General features: G+C 39.3%; 3 protein-coding genes across 14 annotated transcripts in view; 1 reads left to right on the top strand and 2 right to left on the bottom strand.

The window, feature by feature from the left end:
- Positions 1 to 2436, bottom strand: part of Treh (Trehalase) — a 342181-nt gene extending 339745 nt beyond the window's left edge. For 3 of the 6 annotated variants that reach the window (XM_067772276.1, XM_067772277.1, XM_067772275.1), the window contains exon 1: positions 2298 to 2433. In XM_067772276.1, coding sequence (XP_067628377.1) covers positions 2298 to 2394 — 97 coding nt within the window. In that variant the 5' untranslated portion in view covers positions 2395 to 2433. Of the gene's footprint in view, positions 1 to 2297 lie in introns of all 6 variants that reach the window. The other 3 variants (XM_067772274.1, XM_067772273.1, XM_067772278.1) reach the window with 3 other exon arrangements.
- Dyb (Dystrobrevin) overlaps positions 1 to 21731 on the bottom strand; it is a 352841-nt gene that overhangs the window by 133946 nt on the left and 197164 nt on the right. The gene's annotated exons all lie outside the window — the stretch shown is intronic.
- Positions 1 to 21731, top strand: part of Rbpn-5 (Rabaptin-5) — a 371253-nt gene that overhangs the window by 344880 nt on the left and 4642 nt on the right. The window lies entirely within an intron of this gene.

Here is a 21731-nt window from a genome sequence, read left to right as displayed (position 1 = left end):
TCAACGTGGAGGAGAGGGTCAAGAAGGCCTCAACGGCACTCTATGCATGTAAAAGAATGCTGGGGTGTACGTGGGGCCTATCGCCCTCTCTTTCTCATTGGGTTTTTACAGCGATTGTAAGCCCTATTCTATACTATGGAGTTCTTGTTTGGTGGAAAGCCACACAAAAAACAACATACCTCAAAAAATTAGAGGGGGTATGCAGACTATCGATGCTTTGCATTACGGGAGCCCTGAAAACAACCCCGACGGCTGCACTGTATGCCATTCTGCACATTCCACCTGTAGACCTGGTAGCAAAGAACAAAGCGTTAACGACCGCAACCAGGCTCGATGCTTCGGGGCAGCTTGAGCGCCGACCATATGGCCATAGTAGTATAGCGTCCTCAGTCACAAGACGAACAGACTACATGATTCCCTACCTGCACTTTGAGGGAGATCTCAAGGCCACAATAGAGGTGGACGGTTGGCGCAAGGGTGCGCAAATGGCGGATGAGGCGATACATGTGTACACCGATGGTTCCAAAATAGTGGAAGGAGAAGGGTCTGCGGTATACTGCGCTGATCCGGAATTAAGCAGATCCTACAGGCTGCCGGATTACTGTAGCGTTTTCCAAGCGGAAATATTAACCGTAACCAAAGCAGTAGAAACCCTGGAAGAGAATAGCTTAAGCTGCAACCGTGTTAACTTTTATATTGACAGTCAAGCAGCAATTAAGGCAATAATCTCGCATAGCACAGCATCTAAATGCGTGTTAGAGTGTAAGCAGTCTCTGGAGAGAATTGGGACAGGGAGAAGCATACATCTATATTGGGTCCCAGGGCATATGGGAATAGATGGGAATGAAAATGCGGACGAATTAGCTAAAAAGGGCGCATCCCTTGAAGCTTGCTCCGTAGACGTCCCAATTAGATTGGGCGAGATTAAGCGAAGGCGAGAGGTGCACATGATCCACCAAGCAGAAAAGGCGTGGGTTCAAGCGCGGGGCTGTAAAGTGTCGAAGATTATGTGTAGGTCTTACAACCTTAGACTAACACAGTTGCTTCTATCATTAAAAAGAGAGGACTGTAGACTCATGACGGGTATTCTGACTGGACACTGCCTTCTGGCGTCACATGCCTTTAAATTAGGCTTGGTCAGTGATAGCAGGTGTAGGAAGTGCAGGTTGGAGGAGGAAACGATCGAGCACGTTCTGTGCTCGTGCCCTGCACTTGCCAGGCTAAGACTCCAGCTATTAGGAGTGATACAGCTGTCAGATCTAGAAGCAGCAAGTGGCTTAAGTCCTAGGAAGCTTCTAGTATTTGCCAAGAGGACGGAGTTATTTTATAACATAGGTCCTGGTTTTTGATAAGGTTTTTCAGTTTGGTCGTTAAAACAAACTTCTGGTAACACTACGGACTCAATCAGTCTATGTGAGGTCCTCATGGACCGGCCAGTTCAACCTACCTACCTACCTTAGAAAATAAAACCTAAATCTGAATTTAAATAGTTATTTTTTAGATTTGTGCTTTTTCGTTCATTTCAGAGATTCGGTTCTTTCGTTCTTTTTCTGATGAACGAACAAGTTGTTATTTTTGTTCATCGGTTCTTTTTTTTCAAACAAATTTGTTCACTGCTGCTCACACCCAAGAAAAAAGTTAACAAGTATAGATGGGGGTGTGTATGAAGCAATGCTTTGCGTATGTATATTTTTATTGTAAGTGGCATCATCGACATTCGTGCTCACTATGAATTTCTACGTATGTATGTATGAGTTTACAATGTCCACGAATGAGAAGAGAGAAAGAATAACATCAGATAAAACGAACTAAAAGAACAAATAGAACCGAAATCGAAGATCTAGTTCACTTGTTCAGTTGAGAGACCCGGTCAATTGAACAAGTTCAGAACGAAAAACCCAACTCTATTATTTTTAGTCCTGGGAAACTTACTAGTCGCCTTGCTGGCGCTATTTTGTTGGCCACATCAGTAGTTGTAAAAAAACACAGCTATTGTTCACCCTAAGAGAAAAGAATTGGAGGAATTTTTCCGCGGGAACAAAATACTGAGGGAATATTTAGAATTGGGCTGATTAAGTTGTTCCATTCAAAATCAACACAATCTTGCCAAATTCCCAGCCATGTATTGATTCGTAATCAACTTTTTCTCTTAGACCTAATAATTGGTCTATTACTGTACCAGTTTATCGATAAAAATGTCTAGTAATGGCTAAAGCTTTGCGACATGTCACATCAGTTGTTTTGTTGTTAATAATCAAAGAAAACTTTGCATCTCTCAAGCAACTTGTGTACAATACCTCTTTTCATCTTCATTCCAAGCTGTTCCATCAGAGGCTTTGGTTTGCTTCGAACACATTTCGTTTCTTTTGCTATTCTCGCATCTGAACAACACATACAATATTTTAAAAAAGGCAAGTTGTGCAAAATATAGAACATTATAAGCGAATTGTCCGCGTCTCGAACTTGCTCACACAATTTTTTACTATCAACTGATGCACATTTTTTGATTTTTTGTTGTTTTTGCTTTTTTAGTTGCAATATACCGCTTGTGCGTGCTCTTTCCATAATGCATTTCTATATGAAAATAAATGATTAAAGACTAGCTCCCAGCAAGCAACACCAACGCATAATCAGGGCCGTATTAACAAGTAGGCAGAAGAGGCAGTTGCCTGGGGCCCCCGAAAAATGAAAAAGACTTCTAAAATTTTCTTACAAACATAAAATTTTAGAGAGTGAAAGAAAAATATAATCAGAACAGAAAATAAATTTTACTCAATTAAATAAAACTCAATTGACGCATTCAAAAGGCGACGATCGACAAACTAGACAAGGTTCCTAAAAAGGACATTTCCGACTCATTTGACAAATTGTATTAGTGTGCAAAGATGTGTATCGAGGTGAAAGGAGAGTATATTAAATAATAAAAAAGAATTATCTCAAAATGTACACTGGTTGTTTTTATTTTGAAAAATTTCGGTTTTTGTTTTTGGAATATAGGGTGTAGAAGCCTTCAACTCTATTTTGACGGCTATGCGTTCAGTGAGTAAGTCAGTGCAAAGTGAAAAATCAGATTTGCAAACGTGTGCTTTTTTGTACGGATCGTTAGAAGAGTTTAGTTTCATTCCGTGAAAAGTTCAATGATTTCGAGGAAAAAAGAAAGCAATTATTACCTGGTGTAGGTTATACAGAAATCGTAAAACGTACTCGTACTCGTCGTAGAAAAAAACAACCTAATGACAGAAATTATCCAGAAGTAGAATTTTCGCCTCGCGATGTTTTTAGGACAAAAGGTTTCCTCGAAATCATCGACAATCTTCACAGTGAAAGTATATGGAAGTTTCAGAGAGATTTGCATTTCTCAACAAGTTTTCTCTAAGTGATGGAGACCTCCACGAAGCTACATATAAATAACTAAGTTATTTTTTATTCTAGAGATTTGGAAGAATTTTTCATTGAAATGAAACAATTCTAAAGTTACGTGAATTCCAGATACACTGATGCACAAAAAACTGGTAGTCATTTGTTTAAGATTCTAATGGAAGATCAATAAGCGATGTATTTCCTAGCACAGAAATAGCTCTTCGGATTTTTTTAACATTAATGATCACAAATTGTTCTGCCGAACGATCCTTCTCGCAATTAAAAAGAATCCAAGCTGCTGAAAGAGCTACAACGCGACAAGAGCGACTCGAGATGTTAGGTATACTTCGCATTGAGGCAGATTTATTGAACAAAATCGATATTGATGATACAATTGATGAATTTGCCGAAAACAAATTTAGAAAACGACATGTTTAAAATGTAGATAGTAATTTTATTGATATTACTTATTACATTCACGGTGGTCCTCGACCAATTTTAACCGTGATGAGCTTGCACCTCCGATTTTCTTTCTGAACATGATTAAGGAACACTTCAGGAAACTGTTCCTATAGCTCATAAAATCGAGCATTCGTACCCTTTTTTTAAATGCATTTTTTCCCAAAAGTGAATTTGCTGGCTATGCATGAGCATATATTCAGAGCTAAATAAGTTTTGACTATCATTCTTTATGTTTTTTTGTACGCTGATCACGAAAATGATATTCACTTTACGACAAAATAGTGCTATCAAAAGTTATTAACCCCTTTAGCAAAAAAAGAAATTGATGTACTAGTCAACTAATAATAAACTCAAAGTGAGACAAATGATGATTACGACATTAAAAATTAATTAATATCTCATATTTCCAATGTTTGAAAATCGCAGCGTTGTTATCAGTATTTATTATACTAAATAATATTACTAACAGAAATTGTCACACATACGTATTTATAATACATATAAGCATATAACAACGTATTATTTGATAAAAGGACATAAAGCTATAAGTTAAAAAATTATATATATTATATACTAAACATGCTGAGAATTATACTCGCATACGGCTCTAAGTAATTTCTTTGCATAATCCGGATGATTTTTGGATACTTTATACTTGGCCCAAGTTGCAGAAAGGTCGTGCTCCATGGCCTGCTCGCTGTAAAAACCTAAACTTTTCTTGTGGCTCAGACAAAAATCTTTTACATGGAAAAATACAGCATGAAATTTTGGTGTCACCGATATATTTAATGCCAAATATGCTTCCCTGAATTTGTCAACGAACTCCGGACTTAGTTCCACAGTGAAGCAAGCTTGGACTACTTTGTTGAACCATCGAAAAGCTTCCACGTACTTTAGGCAGCCCAAGCTGGAAACTGACATCAATAAATCAATATTACTTAAAAGTTTTTTACAGCTGTTTCCTTTGAACGAAGGGCTTCCGTGTACAATTTCTCGATTAACATAGCAGCGTTCCGCCCATAACGTAGCTTCTTTCGGAAAATCCTTCAACATATGGAAGAATATTGTATTTACGACCCCTAGCAGCAAATGTAGTTCTGGCGGAGGAATTTTAATATTACTTTGTCCTCACTAGTTTCAATAACAGGTGCTCTTATGCAATTTTTATAGTATTTAGCATATCTTTTTTCACCATTGGCATCGCACCAGGCTATATAATTTTTCAGGATGCTTCCTATGGTTCTGTAGTCACTAACTTGCTCAAGACTATTTTTAGTTTGCATGGATGCAAACTTGAATGTGACACCAACAAGGATATTTGCAAGTTTTAAGTCAGTTGCGATAGTACACTCAAAATTATTTATATTTAACAGTTCCCATAATTGCATAACGTTTTCGTAATTTTCTTGAACGTGTGGAGCCAAACCTATAATCATTAATTTCTTCACACTTGAATTACGTAATTTTTTTCCAGCTATACCATCTTTGTAAGTTTGTCGTCTGTTTTCACTTTCATCCAAATTATTATTAATGATACTCAAACACAATTTCAAAAATCCATCACCACCGTCAATACCGAATTTCAGATGACTTGATTTAATGTTGCGTGATTTAGTAATAAAGTCAATCAATTTCTTTACATCCGTGCAGTATATCAATGTCTCAGACGCTAAATAACTATTTTTACCAATTACGCGTTGAACATCAAAAACTTTGCCCTCAAATAAATTGTCTAATAAATGATTTTTATTTATTAATTTTTCCTTTAAATTTGGCTCGATCGCTTTCGCATTTTTTGTTGCCACGCGTATCGCTGTTGCAATTCCAATTGTCACTTTATAACTTAAATTAAAGGTAGTACGAATATTTTGAAAGTCTTCAAAGGTAAACAATGCTTCATTTGATGTCTTCGGTGACCCCGTTGTGACTCTTAAAGGTTGACCACCTCTATGTTGCGATAACTGTAGGGAATTAGACCCGCCTTTGAGGTTACTTATATCTTTAAGAAGAGAAGATACCAACTGTTCTTTAGTTTTCAGTTCAAAATTGTTAATGCGTTCTTTAACTTTGCCGATTATCATTGACTTTTTACATATATGGCGTTTGCATTTTTTGATAACAACGACACATTTTCGTCATTTTTTTATTGTGCTGTTTGTATCGCTCTTAAGCTCAGAGGAAAATACTTTTCTTGGAACAACTTTGTTTTTACACTTTTTCCTTGTGAGCTCACAGAAAAAACACACACACTTCAAGCTTTTCTCTTGTCTTGTTGATTTCTTTGATTGGAATTTCGAAAAGTCAGTTTTCGAAACTTTTTTTACCTATATTTGACCGATACAAATTCCTCTTACACGACCGACATATAACTTTTGGAAGCCACTCATTTTTGTCATCATAGCTTCCAAATAAATTCACAATTTTTGATTTTAAATTTGCACTTAGATAAATAATTTTTTTGTTCTTCCCCCAGCACAATAAACAAATAATACACCGATTTTCTTCATGAGAGCGAGCGTGTTGCTTTCCTATCTTAGGCGTCATCTTGCTTCTCCGGATGCTTATAATTTGAAAGTTTTATTTTTATTTGACAGCATTTTCACTGTCATCACGGTTAAAGTTGGTCGAGGACCACCGTGGGGGTTAACAACTATTGATCCCACCATTTTTTGATAAAATGAATATCATTTTCATGATCAGCGTACCAAAAAACATAAATAATGATGGTCAAAATTTATTTTGCTCAGAATATATGCCCATGCATACCCACCAAATGCACTTTTGGGGAAAAATGCATTAAAAAAAGGGCCAAATTTTCGATTTTATGAGCTATAGGAACAGTTTCCTGATGTGTTCCTTAATCATGTTCAGAAAGAAAATCGGAGGTGCAAGCTCATCACGGTTAAAATTGGTCGAGGACCACCGTGCATTGTGACACTAAAATTTTTATGAAAGCTATGTTTGTATTTTTTAATCGAAAAAAGAAGGGAACGTTCATTCCGGGAACGTTTTGGATATGACCACATTCAACTCTCTAGGCCATTCCGCCAATCCCCGCTCCCCCATTCCATGAGGAGCTTGGGGTCGACAGAGCATCGCCTGCTAAATATGTGTATGATACATTCATATTTTTAAAAGGGTTCCCGTCGGGTAGGTGACGTTGACAACTGGATTGCGTAAGCTGTGAAGCTATAAAGCTTTGAACTTCGCTTATCAACCCCTTGAACCCTGTTGGATAACAGTAGAACCTTAAAGTATAAATCGAGGGACGCAACAAATTAAATTACAGCCCTTGGTAGAGAAAAAAAAATCCCGAGTCTCTCCAATACATAGAACCGGCTGCCGTGGGAAAACACGAAACCGATATCACTCCTTTCGCTAGTGAAGACATTGGAAACTGTCCTGCTTCCTCATTTCACTGCGAATCTTCCGCCTAGTCACCCATCAACATGGCTTCCGCAAAATGCATAGCACTACCACCGCGCTAACGCTATAAATACCCAGAAAAATTACGGACTAAATCAAGAAAAACCCTATCATAGGCCGGTGCTCGTGGCACTCGACCTGCCAAAAGCTTTTGACACAGTCAACCACGGCACGCTACTCCAAGACATAGAAAGCCTGGGAGAATTACGCAAGGGGTACCGCGGCGTGGTGTCCTATCCCCGCTTCTGTTTAATTTCAAGCTTCCTTTCCCACCATAAAGAGTTACTATCATTTCCTGCGGCGAAGACTGCACGACAATGGCAACAGGACCTGGCCCTCCAATAGATGAATTAGTTCCTAGAATTAACAGTTATCTTCCCATTCTTTCTAATTTCTTCACCTAGCTCGATCTAGCATTATCACCGACCAAATCAACGGCCACTCTGTTTTCGACGTGGAAGACACAGATGACGTAAATATTGGGCGCTCACGTCAATGGTGTTACACTACCGACTGTCAGTCACTCAAAGATCTTAGGGATAACGTTCGGAAATACTCTCACCTTCAAGGCGCATGTCACCGAAATTGTATCTAAAGTACAAAGCCGCAACAAAATCCCCGAGTCGCTTGCCAGCAGCATTTGGGAAAAAGATGAAGAAACGTTGCTAGGTACAAAGCAATAGGTCTTAAAAATACATACTGGAAAAGGCCGCAGGCCTGTCAAAATGCTGCAATCAATACTGCCACGGTATGTCTCCTTATGGCCGCTGAGCATCTCCTACATAGTGAGGCCAACATTAGACAGCATACCGAAATGCTGAACAGACAGTTTTTGCTTAAATGTTCCAAACCAGGAGACCCAAACATCTAGCCCCGCCTCCAAGAGCGGTAAGGGAATATCTCCATAAGTACTATAATGGGATCCGGTATCTACCAACACTGAAATTTGACTTTTGAATTTTGATTTCTGAATTTTTGTTTCTGAGTTTAGACTTCTGAATTTTGGATTTCTGAAAAAATTTGTTTCTGAGTTTTTGTTTTCTGAACTTATTGGGGAACCTCGGTAAACGCCTTTGCCAGGACGCGTCTGGTAAACTCCGTTATCAATATACACTGTCCTACTCTTGCAAAAGAAGGAGATACGACTCACCCTGGTCCAACTTCTTACTTGTCCAGAATAAACTCCGACATACTTAATGTATGTCCTGCATGACACCAACCATATTTTCAATTGTATGTGGAACCTACGCCTATAACACTAACTTCGCTATAGTCCACCTCTGTTGAAACTGGGTTCCTTGGACTCCCGTTAGAGGACTTCGATGACAATTTCTGAGTGGTCGCACCCATTGAATGATTGAATGGGGCAAAGCATTGTTAACACAACAATATCATAAATCGAGATGGATATATACTTCCTTATATCAAAATTAACAGCATCGAAAAAGATTTTGATTGAGCCATGTCCATCCTTCCGTTAACATGATAACCTGAGCGAAAATCGTGATATCTTTATGAATTTTGGTAAACTGGCTTATCTGGCGCCAGTATAGATTCGTATTGTGGCGAATATTAGCATCAATATGCTGTTAGTAAATAATCACAACAACAACAAGTAAGGACGGGACTGTCTTCAGCTGTGCCGAAGACTTCATACCTTTCATGAATGGGGCTGAACAATAATCTTATCCCATTCGTAATCTCCGAATAATCGGATGTATAAGATAAGAAATATATAGTGAACAGATCTACATACCTAAACGATTTTTAAGATAAATATAAAATAAACAAGTAAGGAAGGTTAAGTTCGGGTGTAACCGAACATTACATACTCAGTTGAGAGCTATGGTAACAACATAAGGGAAAATAACCATGTAGGAAAATGAACAGAGGGAAACCCTGGAACGTGTATCAAATGAAAGGCATTAAAAAGTATTTTATGAGGGAGTGGGCCATAGTTCTATAGGTGGACGCCATTTAGGGATATAGCCATAAAGGTGGATCAGGGTTGACTCTAGAATGCGTTTGAACGATATGGGTATCAAATGAAAGGTGTTAATGAGTATTTTGAAAGGGAGTAATCCTTAGTTCCATAGGTGGACGCCGTTACGAGATATCGCCACAAAGGTGGACCAGGGGTGACCCTAGAATTTGTTTGTACAATATGGGCATCAAACGAATGGTGTTAATGAGTATTTTAAAAGGGAGTGGGCCTTAGTTCTATAGGTGGATGGCGTTTCGAAATATCGCCATAAAGGTGGACCAGGGGTGACTCTAGAATGCGTTTGTACGATATGGGTATCAAATTAAAGGTATTATTGAGGGTTTTGAAAGGGAGTGGTGGTTGTTGTATAGGTGGTCGCCTTTTCGAGACATCGCCATTAAGGTTGACCAGGGGTGACTCTAGAACGCGTTTGTACGATATGGGTATCAAATGAAAGGTGTTAATGAGTATTTTAAAAGGGAGTAATCCTTAGTTCCATAGGTGGACGCCGTTTCGAGATATCGCCATAAAGGTGGACCAGGGGTGACTCTAGAATTTGTTTGTACGATATGGGTATAAAATGAAAGGTGTTAATGAGTATTTTAAAAGGGAGTAATCCTTAGTTCCATAGGTGGACACCTTTTCGAGATATCGCCACAAAGGTGGACCAGGGGTGACCCTAAAATTTGTTTGTACAATATGGGCATCAAACGAATGGTGTTAATGAGTATTTTATATTTGCAGAACTTTTTCATTTTCTTTTACTTAATATGCTAGGTGTCACAACCATTTTATAAAGTTTTTTCTAAAGTTATATTTCGCGTCAATAAAACAATCCAATTACCTTACCATTTTTCATCCCTTTTTTCGTATTTGGTATAGAATTATGACATTTTTTCATTTTTCGTAATTTTCGATATCGAAAAAGTGGTCATAGTCGGATTTCGTTCATTTTTCATACCAAGATAAAGTGAGTTCAGGAAAGCACGTTAACTAAGTTCATTAAAGATATGTCGATTTTTGCTCAAGTTATCGTGTTAACGGCCATGCGGAAGGACAGACGGACGACTGTGTATAAAAACTGGGCGTGGCATCAACCTATTTCGCCTATTTTCACAGAAAACAGTTAACGTCATAAAATCTATGCCCCTACCAAATTTCTAAAGGATTGGTTAATTTTTGTTCGACTTATGGCGTTAAAAGTATCCTAGACAAATTAAATGAAAAAGGGCGGAGCCACGCCCATTTTGAAATTTTCTTTTATTTTTGTATTTTTTGCACCATATCATTACTGGAGTTGAATTTTGACATAATTTACTTATATAATGTAAAGATATTAAATTTTTTGTTAAAATTTTACTTTAAAAAAATTTTTTTTTTAAAAGTGGGCGTGGTCCTTCTCCGATTTTGCTAATTTTTATTAAGCGTACATATAGTAATAGGAGTAACGTTCCTGCCAAATTTCATCATGATATCTTCAACGACTGCCAAATTACAGCTTGCAAAAGTTTTAAATTACCTTCTTTTAAAAGTGGGCGGTGCCACGCCCATTGTCCAAAATTTTACTAATTTTCTATTCTGCGTCATAAGTTCAACTCATCTACCAAGTTTCGTCGCTTTAGCTGTCTTTTGTAATGAATTATCGCACTTTTTCGGTTTTTCGAAATTTTCGATATCGAAAAAGGGGGCGTGGTTATAGTACGATATCGTTCATTTTAAATAGCGATCTGAGATGAGCGCTCAGGAACCTACATACCAAATTTCATCAAGATACCTCAAGATTTACTCAAGTTATCGTGTTAACGGACGGACGGACGGACGGACATGGCTCAATCAAATTTTTTTTCGATCCTGATTATTTTGATATATGGAAGTCTATATCTATCTCGATTCCTTTATATATGTACAACCAACCGTTATCCAATCAAACTTAATATACTCTGTGAGCTCTGCTCAACTGAGTATAAAAATAGGTAGGTACTTTGTGTGAGGATGCAAAGTTTCAGGTTTTTTGTGGTCTGCGTGTAAAAACTATGACTACGAATCACGTATTTCAACAATATACGACGTAAACGTAACTATTTGATGAAATTTTATGAATTTTGAAGCTTCTAGCCGTAAAAAAGGGGCAAAAAAATACAGTTTATATGGGGTATATAATATATGTACCACCGATCTCTATGATTTTTTCAGACAACAATATATGCTATATACGTAAGCATTTGGTGAAATTTGAAGCTTCTAGCTGTTAAAATGGGGCAGAAATTTCGCAAAGTTTCTTATCTGAACAATCGGTTGTATGAGATACATACTATATATACCACCGATCTCAATGATTTTTTCAGACAACAATATATGCTATACACGTAAGGATTTGGTGAAATTTGAAGCTTCTAGCTGTTAAAATGGGGCCGAAATCGCAACAAAAAAAAATATATACCATCATATATATATTATATATATCACCGATCTCTATGATTTTTTGACACAACAATATATACTATATACGTAAGCAATCGGTGAAATTTGAAGCTTATAGCTGTTAAAATGGGGTAGAAAAGGTGAAAAGTTTCTTATCTGAACAATCGGTTGTATGAGATATATACTATATATACAACCGACCTCTATGATTTTTTCAGACAACAATATATGCCATATACGTAAGCATTCGGTGAAATTTGAAGCTTCTAGCTGTTAAAATGGGGCTAAAATTGCGAAAATATATAAATATACTATATATATATTGTTACGAATGTTAGCAAAACTAAGGAGTGCTGCCGTCTCTAAGCCGATGCTAAGCAGTGACGTGAATGCACATCAATAATTCAATCATTATGAATCTACATAAACGAAACAATTACTGCGTCTACATATATGTACCATGTACGTATACGAGCAGCGGAGAGTCAATGCACTAACACATGCATATATCTGAGATACTCCTATAAGTATGCAATGAGAAAAATTATAAAATTGTGCAATTGTATTTACAGCTGAGAAGTTTGAGAGCTGCTGGACTAGTAGATTCTGGAAGCGCCTAGAAGATGTATAAAATTGTGCAATTATAGTTACAGCTGAGAAGTTTGAGAGCTGCTGGACTAGTAGATCCTGGAAGCGCCTAGAAGATGCGAAGGTTGAAATCAAAGAGTATAAAAGGCGACAACTGTAGAGGCGCTGCAATTCAGTTTGATTTGAGTTGTCAAGCAGTTACGACTAAGACGATATCTAGCGAGCAATAGCAGTATTATTTTGAAAGTAGAGTTTCATTTGAGCTATCAATCAGTTTGGTTATTAAGCAAGCTATTCGTTGCACAGTTTGAGTGTTATTGTGAAGTACTTTAATAAAGGCCATTTTGCATTATTACATATTGGAGTTATTTATTCAACAGTTTAGTGATTCGAACTTAGCAAAAGGGCAAATAAGAGGATTGCAAGTAAATTCGTTACAATTGGTGTCAGAAGAGGAATTGTTGAATAAATTCCAGAGGACAACAAGGACATGGCAAAGTTCAGTGAATTTAAGATCCAGGAACTGAAGAAGGAGTTGGAGAGCCGTGGATTGAATACAAGCGGCGTTAAACTCGAACTTCAGGCACGGCTACGAGAGGCAATGGAAGCAGAAGGAATTGATGTGGACGAGTATGTCTTTTATCCTGATGATGATGAGACAACAGCAAACATTGAAGAGAAAAATGAAACACCGCAGACAATGGCAAACACAGACCTGAACATGATATTGGCTGCAATATCGGCACAAATGTCCGAAATGCCATCACAAATATCCACCAACATGTCATCTCAGCTGGAATCACAGTAGACACGTGTAACATCCAAGATGGAAACTCAACTGGAAGAACAGAAAACATATATGGCATCCAAGATGGAATCACAGGAGACACGTATTGCAGAAATGTCGTCAGAAATAACATCGAAGATTGAAGCACAAGAAACGCGTATTTCAGAAATGTCGACACAGATTACATCCAAGATGGAAGCACAAGAGGAGCGCTTATCATTGCAGGTGGCACAAATGTCTTCGCAGTTAGAAGCACAGAATACAAAAATTGTACAGCTCGAGGACAAAATGGATGCCGAGATAGAAGCTTTGAGAGGTCGTATACAGGAGTTGCAAATAAATCGCCCAACAGTTTCAGCGAGTAATCCAAAGGTAAAGACACCATCCTTTGACGGTTCTGTTCCTTTTCAGGTCTTTAAGCTACAGTTTGAGAAGACCGCAGCAGTGAACCAATGGAATGCTGAAGATAAAGTTGCAGCTCTGTTCGTGGCACTGAAAGGGCCTCCCGCGGAAATCTTACAGACTATTCCAGAGTACGAACGGAACAGTTATGACGCATTGATGGCTGCTGTAGAACGAAGGTACGGTATCAAATAGAATTGCAAAACCGTTACCAAAAAGCTAATGAGACTTTGCAAGAGTTTGCTTCAGATGTTGAAAGGTTGGCTCATTTGGCAAATGCGGACGCACCCGTGGAGTACACCGAGAGGGTAAAAATCCAGAGTTTTATAAACGGCATACGGGACGTAGAAACGAAGCGAGCGACATATGCAAACCCAAAACCCACATTCGCAGAAACGGTATCCCATGCGCTGACTCAGGAAACAGCGTCACTTTTGAGTAAGCCCACATACAAAGCTCATCGCGTGGAAGTGGAAAGGCCAGACTGGGTACACAATTTTGGAAGCATTAAAAGGAACGCAGCAGAAAAACGATGGTGCCGTCAAAAGCTTTAAATGTGGAAAGCCAGGGCACATTGCACGTTATTGCAGTACCAATCCTAACAGTGCCAGCAATGTGGGTGGCCGTAAACGCAGAGCTGAAGGAGAGGAGCAAATCTCAAAATCCACCCAATCGTTAAACTAAAGCGAGTCAGCCGCAAGGGGCGACAGCTGGCTCCCTCAATTGAATGCCCCATAATCTCTATCTCGCAAATTGGAAGAAGATCAAGCAATCTTACTGTTGGAGGACGTGTGGATGGAAAGGAACGTTTACTGACTGTAGATACGGGTGCATCCCATTCCATCATTCGATCAGATTTAGTCAACAAGAAGATAAGACCATTGCTTGGAGCAATATTACGTACAGCCACTGGAGAGGACACCCAGGTAATTGGAGAAGTAGAATGTGAAGTAGCAATTGGGAACGTCACGGTACTACACAATTTTATAGTGGCAGATATTGTTGATGAAATCATAATTGGAGTGGACTTCTTAATCAACCAAGGCATCAAAATCGATATGCAAAGCAAGACGATGCGATATAGGAACATGGATGTGCCACTTAATTTCGGCTACGAGAGAGGCTACAGCAGTAAACGAGTGCTGGTGGAAGAGAGTCAGCAAATACCACCAAAATCAGAAGCAGTCATCTGGGCGAAGGTTGATGGAGATTGTGGGACAAACAAATTGTGGGTTGTCGAAGCAGCAAATAAATCAGCACTGAACATACTTGTAGGAAAAACCCTGGCTATGACAAAACAGGATGGACGTATTCCGGTAAGAGTACTCAATGAGTTCAAGTCACCACTCAAACTCACCAAAGGAGCTATCTTCGGAAGATGCCAAAAGGTAGAAGTAGTTATTAACTGCGAACAGCTCCAGGAACACGTTTCATCTAGTAATACTGATCTTTCAAATGATATCACGGCATGGACGCATGGGCTAGAGGAAGCCTATCAGAGTAAGGCAAAACAACTGCTCATAAAGTACGCGAACATATTTGACAAGGATGGTTCCAAACCAGGCCGCACCAATGTTGTGAAACATCAAATTGACACTGGAGATGCGTGGCCGATCCGTCAAGCTCTACGTAGTGTTCCACTGGCGAAGCGGGAAGTTGTGAGTCAAATCATACAAGAAATGAGTGACAGCGGCGTCATCGAACCATCAGCTAGTCCATGGAGCTCACCGGTAGTACTTGTAAAGAAGAAGGATGGAGAAATGAGGTTTTGCGTGGATTACCGGAAGTTGAATGACGTTACGAAAAAGGATAGCTACCCGTTGCCAAGAATTGACGACACTCTGGACTCGCTATCTGGTACGAAATGGTTTTCCACACTGGACTTGAAAAGCGGCTACTGGCAAGTTGAGGTGAAGGAGGAAGATAAAGAGAAAACAGCCTTCAGTGTCGGTGATGGTCTTTGGCAATTTACAGTGATGCCTTTTGGACTTTGTAATGCACCAGCTACTTTTGAGAGACTCATGGACCAGGTACTGAAAGGACTACATTGGAAAACATGCTTGGTGTACCTGGACGACATCATCGTATTGGGCAAGAATTTTGATGAAAATCTTAAGAACTTGGAGGAAGTTTTCCAGAGAATAGCTGGCGCTGGTCTGAAGTTAAGTCCCAAAAAGTGTACGCTGTTTAAAAAGGAAGTAAATTATTTGGGCCACAAGGTAACGACAGAAGGTGTCTGTACAGCGAATGAAAAGATAGAGGCAGTAAAGGATTGGCCAAGACCACAGAATCTGCATGAATTGAGAAGTTTCCTTGGGCTGTGCACATATTACCGCCGATTTGTACCAAATTTTGCCAGCGTAGCCCATAGTCTCCACGAGCTAACAAGAAAAAATAAAGCTTTTGAATGGAAGAAGGAGCAAGAAGTAGCTTTCCAAACATTGAAAGAGCGGTTGTGCACTGCCCCAATGTTGGCATACCCGATTCCAGGAGCAACGTTTATTCTAGATACAGATGCGAGCGGATATGCTATAGGAGGCGTTTTATTACAACTGGTCGATGGACAAGCGAAGGTAGTTGCATATTACAGCCGTTCAATTGGAAAACCAGAGAGGAACTATTGCGTTACACGGAGAGAGCTGTTGGCATTGGTAGAGTGCATTAAACATTTTCACAAATACCTCTACGGCCAGCGATTCCGTGTCAGGACAGATCACGCAGCGTTGAAATGGCTTCTGCAGTTCCGTAATCCGGAAGGACAATTGGCACGGTGGATCGAGCGACTACAAAGCTATGACTTTTCCATTGAGCATCGAAAAGGTAGTACCCATGGAAATGCCGATGCAATGTCACGAAGACCATGTAGTTTGGAATGCAAGCACTGTTCAAAAGCCGAGGCTAAGGAAGACATTATAGATGTCCGGATAATTACTATAACATGTACAGATGAATGGGACAAGGAACAGCTAAGAAAGTGTCAGCTAGAAGATACAGATCTGTCACATGTTATGCAAGGGCTCGAACGAAACGAAAGACCAAGCAGAGAGATGTCAGCAGAGAGTCCCATTGCGAAGTCATATTGGGCACAGTGGAACAGTTTAGAATTGATATCCGGTTGCTTGCATCGAGTATGGGAGAGTTAGGATGGTCAATGCAAGAAGAAACTGATAGTTGTTCCCAGCAAGAGGATTCCTGACGTGCTCAGCGAGCTGCACAATTGTCCAAGTGGAGGTCATCTTGGAATCAAGAAGACACTCGAGAAAATAAAGCAGAGATTCTATTGGGTTGGTTGCCGTCAGTCGGTCACCGAGTGGATTGCCAACTGCGAGGTATGCAACAGAGCGAAAGAGCCCAAAACCCGAAGTCATGGCCAGATGAAGCAGTATATTTCAGGTGCACCATTTGAAAGGATCGCCATGGATGTCGCAGGTCCGTTTCCTACTAGCAACCGCGGAAACAAATACGTACTGGTGGTTATGGATTATTTCAGTAAATGGCCAAGGTATACCCAATCCCAAACCAAGAAGCAGAAACAGTAGCAGAAGTGGTTAAAAACGAATGGGTTGCAAGGTATGGTGTACCAATGGAGTTACATTCTGACCAAGGCAGGAATTTTGAATCAGCTGTGTTCCAAGAAATGTGCAAGAAGTTGGGCATTCGAAAAACACGGACAACTGCATTGCATCCTCAGTCCGATGGTATGGTGGAACGCTTCAATAGAACATTGGAGGAGCATTTAAGGAAAGTAGTAGACAAGTACCATACGGACTGGGATACACACATATCATTATTCTTGATGGCCTACCGATCGGCAGTACATGACACAACGGGCCAAACTCCCGCAAAGGTAATTTTTGGCAATGACCTTCGACTGCCAGCTGATTTGAAGTATGGGATAGATGCCGATGCGGAGAGGAATGTCAAGAATTCCACTGGTGTCTTGGAAGAAGAGCTGAGAGAGATACACGATCTGGTAAGGCAACGAGCAAAGATTATGAGTGACAAGATGAAAGCGAGGCACGATAAAGCAATTAATTCGGAAGGGTTTCAGGAAGGAGATTTGGTGCTGCTATACAACCCACAACGAAAAAAAGGTTTGTCCCCGAAATTGCAGTGTAACTGAGAAGGCCCATACAAAGTTGTAAAACGGATCAACAATGTAGTGTACCGCATACAAACCATTGGCAAACCACGAACCAAAATGAAAGTGGTTCATTTGGAGAGGCTAGCAGCGGTTAAATCGAGAGATTTGTCTAATCGGGACGATCAGACTTAGGTGGAGGGCAGTGCTACGAATATTAGCAAAACTAAGGAATGCTGCCGTCTCTAAGCCGATGCTAAGCAGTGACGTGAATGCACATCAATAATTCAATCATTATGTATCTACATAAACGAAACAATAACTGCGTCTACATATATGTACCATGTAGGTATATGAGCAGCGGAGAGTCAATGCACTAACACATGCATATATCTGAGATACTCCTATAAGTATGCAATGAGAAAAACTATAAAATTGTGCAATTGTAGTTACAGCTGAGAAGTTTGAGAGCTACTGGACTAGTAGATTCTGGAAGCGCCTAGAAGATGTATAAAATTGTGCAATTATAGTTACAGCTGAGAAGTTTGAGAGCTGCTGGACTAGTAGATTCTGGAAGCGCCTAGAAGATGCGAAGGTTGAAATCAAAGAGTATAAAAGGCGACAGTTGTAGAGGCGCTGGAATTCAGTTTGATTTGAGTTGTCAAGCAGTTACGACTAAGACGATATCTAGCGAGCAATAGCAGTATTATTTTGAAAGTAGAGTTTCATTTGAGCTATCAATCACTTTGGTTATTAAGCAAGCTATTCGTTGCACAGTTTAAGTGTTATTGTGAAGTACTTTAATAAAGGCCATTTTGCATTATTACATATTGGACTTATTTATTCAACAGTTTAGTGATTCGAACTTAGCAAAAGGGCAAATAAGAGGATTGCAAGTAAATTCGTTACAACATACTATATATACCACCATATATATACTATACTAGCAGACCCGGCAGACGTTGTTCTGCCCTAAATTTGGCCTATCTGCATACACTTAAATAAGCTTTTTCCGTCTAACTCTGCCCTACCCCTCTACACTTTTCCTAATCCTTTTATTCGCTCCCACCTCCGTCTTTTTCGCTTCATCTCCATCTTCATCTCATTCTATCTCTTTCTCAGTCTCCTTCTCTCTTTTCTCTTCTCTCAAGTTTTTCTCCTTCTTCTTCATCTCTTATTGCCAATCCCAGAGGGTGGTATGTATTTTGTTCAAGTCCCATTCCGAGTCTCAGTCCCAGTCCCACTCCGAGTTTCAGTCTCAGTCCCAGTCCTAGTCCTAATCCAAGTCCCAGGCCGTCTCTGGTATACTTCCCGGAAAAAAGCATCGCAAATACTAATATAGGCAAATTTATAAACGAAATTTCAGGCAAATCGAATATGACGTATGTAAGTAGGTATGTGGGTATTAGTAATTTCAATCTTTATTTCGGCTTCGCTTGCATATTTATCAATTTTGCCAGGTTGATGCGACTAAATCGAATATCGCAATGAACTTTAGAGCTCTCAGCAACAGCTTTCATTTGATATACATAATACACACATATTCTAAGAGTATCCGGTATCTGTATTAAAGCACACATCAACAGCTTCAATTTGATACCCATAATATAAAAACACATTCCAGGTGTATCCGGGTCGTCGTTTTGCGCTATATCTCGAGACCCTAGTCCAGTTGTATGAAAATTATCCTGTACTATAGCACTCATCAACAGCTTTCATTTGACATTCATATTGTATAAACACATTCTAGGGGTACCCGGGTCCACGTTTTGGGCTATATCTCGAGTCCCTAGCCTCCCAGTTGTATGAAAATTATCCTGTACTATAGCACTCATCAACAGTTTTCATTTGCTATCCATATTGTATAAACACATTCTAGGGGTACCCGGGTCCACGTTTTGGGCTATATCTCGAGACCCTAGCCTCCCAGTTGTATGAAAATTATCCTGTACTATAGCACTCATCAACAGCTTTCATTTGTTATCCATATTGTATAAACACATTCTAGGGGTACCCGGGTCCACGTTTTGGGCTATATCTCGAGTCCCTAGCCTCCCAGTTGTATGAAAATTATCCTGTACTATAGCACTCATCAACAGTTTTCATTTGATATCCATATTGTATACACATTCTAGGGGTACCCGGGTCCACGTTATGGGCTATATCTCGAGACCCTAGCCTCCCAGTTGTATGAAAATTATCCGGCACTATAGCACTCATCATCAGCTTTCATTTGATATACATATTGTATAAACACATTCTAGGGGTATCCGGGTCCACGTTTTGGCCTATATCTCGAGACCCTAGTCACCCAGTGGTATGGAAATTATCCTGTACTATAGCACTCATCAACAGCTTTCATTTGATATCCATATTGTATAACACATTCTAGGGGTACCCCGGTCCACGTTTTGATCTCAAGACCCTAGACACGTAGCGAAAAAAAGGTAGACGTTGGCCGATTCTCAGACCTACCCAATATGCTCACAAAATTTTATGAGAATCGGTTCAGCCGTTTCGGAGGAGTTCAGCCTCTAAAACCGTGACAGAAGAATTTTATATATTAGATATATCACCGATCTGTATGATTTTTTCAGACAACAATATATGCTATATACGTAAGCATTCGTTGAAATTTGAAGCCTCTAGCTCTTAAAATAGGGCAGCAATTACGAAAAGTTTCTTATCTAAACAATCGGTTGTGGGGGATATATACTATATATACGACCGATCTCATAAATTTTTTCAGGCAACAATATGTGCAATATACGAAATTATATGGTGAAGTTTGAAGCTTCAATCTGTTAAATTGAGTAAGATATTACAAAAATCCTCTTTTCTGAAAAATCGGTTGTATGGAGGATATATGTATGGTATAGTGGTCCGATCCGGCCGGTTCCGACAAATGTCTAATCGGACACCCAAATACACCCGCTCACCAAATTTTATCAAGATACCTCAAAAATTGAGGGACTAGTTTGCATACAAACAGACAGACGGACAGACGGACATGACTTAATCAACTCAGCTCTTCAACCTGATTATTTCGGTATACTTAATAGTGGATCTATCTATTTTCCTTTAAGGACTTACAATTTTGGGTTTCGTGACGAAATTAATATACCACTTCATTTCATGAAAGGTATAAAAACAGCAAGCAGCCACACTTATGTACAAGGTAACGAAGAATATTCCCTACACATAACCAGCACTTTGAAGCAGAGAGATTATTTCACATACATATATGTATGTAGCCGGCAGCTAAGAGCAGAAGTTGTTACTCACAGATATACACGTATATAGCTTAGTAAATAAGCATGAGATACAACTGTTCTAGAAGGCATGTTGGCGAAACGTCTAGACCTTAGGAAACTTCCAAAAATGGAAAAAAATAACGTGATGAAACTCGATACGTGGGTTGATTTGGTGACAAGAAATACAAATTAGGTAAAATTGTGGAAAAGGGGCGTGAATCCGCCCCGTTTAGAAGAAAATTTAACTAATTTTAAGACGTATATCAAAAGCCATTGAAGATCTTGGTGAAGATCTAAATTTGGCATGGAAGAAGTGCTTGCCATTTTAAATACACTTAGTAGAAAATTAACAGAACCGTTCGGCGCCCACGCCCACCAAAAAAAATAAATTATGAAACTTGGAAGAATGGAAAAAATGCAATATTTCTTTACTAAAGACCGAGATTCATATAATGGTCCAGACATCGAAGCCTCTGGGCATTTACTTGTTGAACTGTGCTCATGACACCGTAAAGCCCATGCAGCTCTCATTAAACTTTATTCGATAGACACCGTTTGCATCACGGAAAGGACCATAAATTTTCCGGAAAACTCTTTTCCGGAATATTTCAAACCCTTTTCTTATTTCTCTATACACCGTTCATAATTCCTAGCCATAAAAAGAGAATTATTTTTGTTCTCCCGCTCAGCACTTGTTGGCAAGAGTTATTATCTGTTGGACTTCTTGGTTTTCATTGTTTTGTTGTTAATTGGAACTAGTCCCAGACGAAAAGACCTTCGCAGCGTCGTATTAATAACTATCAACATTGACTAAGGCACTGATACGCCAATTTTTTCTGTCACGGTAGTCAGTACGGTTCTAAAGTGACACTAAAATAGTCCCCCGAAAATCTTGAAATAGTGCCGAATGTAATCCCGAAGGCGTACATCACATACCACTAAGGCAAGATAATAGTTAGCAGAAAC

Source organism: Eurosta solidaginis, chromosome 3 (genome assembly GCF_040869045.1).
Source record: "Eurosta solidaginis isolate ZX-2024a chromosome 3, ASM4086904v1, whole genome shotgun sequence".
Classification (NCBI taxonomy): Eukaryota; Metazoa; Arthropoda; class Insecta; order Diptera; family Tephritidae; genus Eurosta; species Eurosta solidaginis.
The sequence above is the reverse complement of the archived record's forward strand: the minus strand, read 5'-3'. Positions and strand labels throughout refer to the sequence as shown.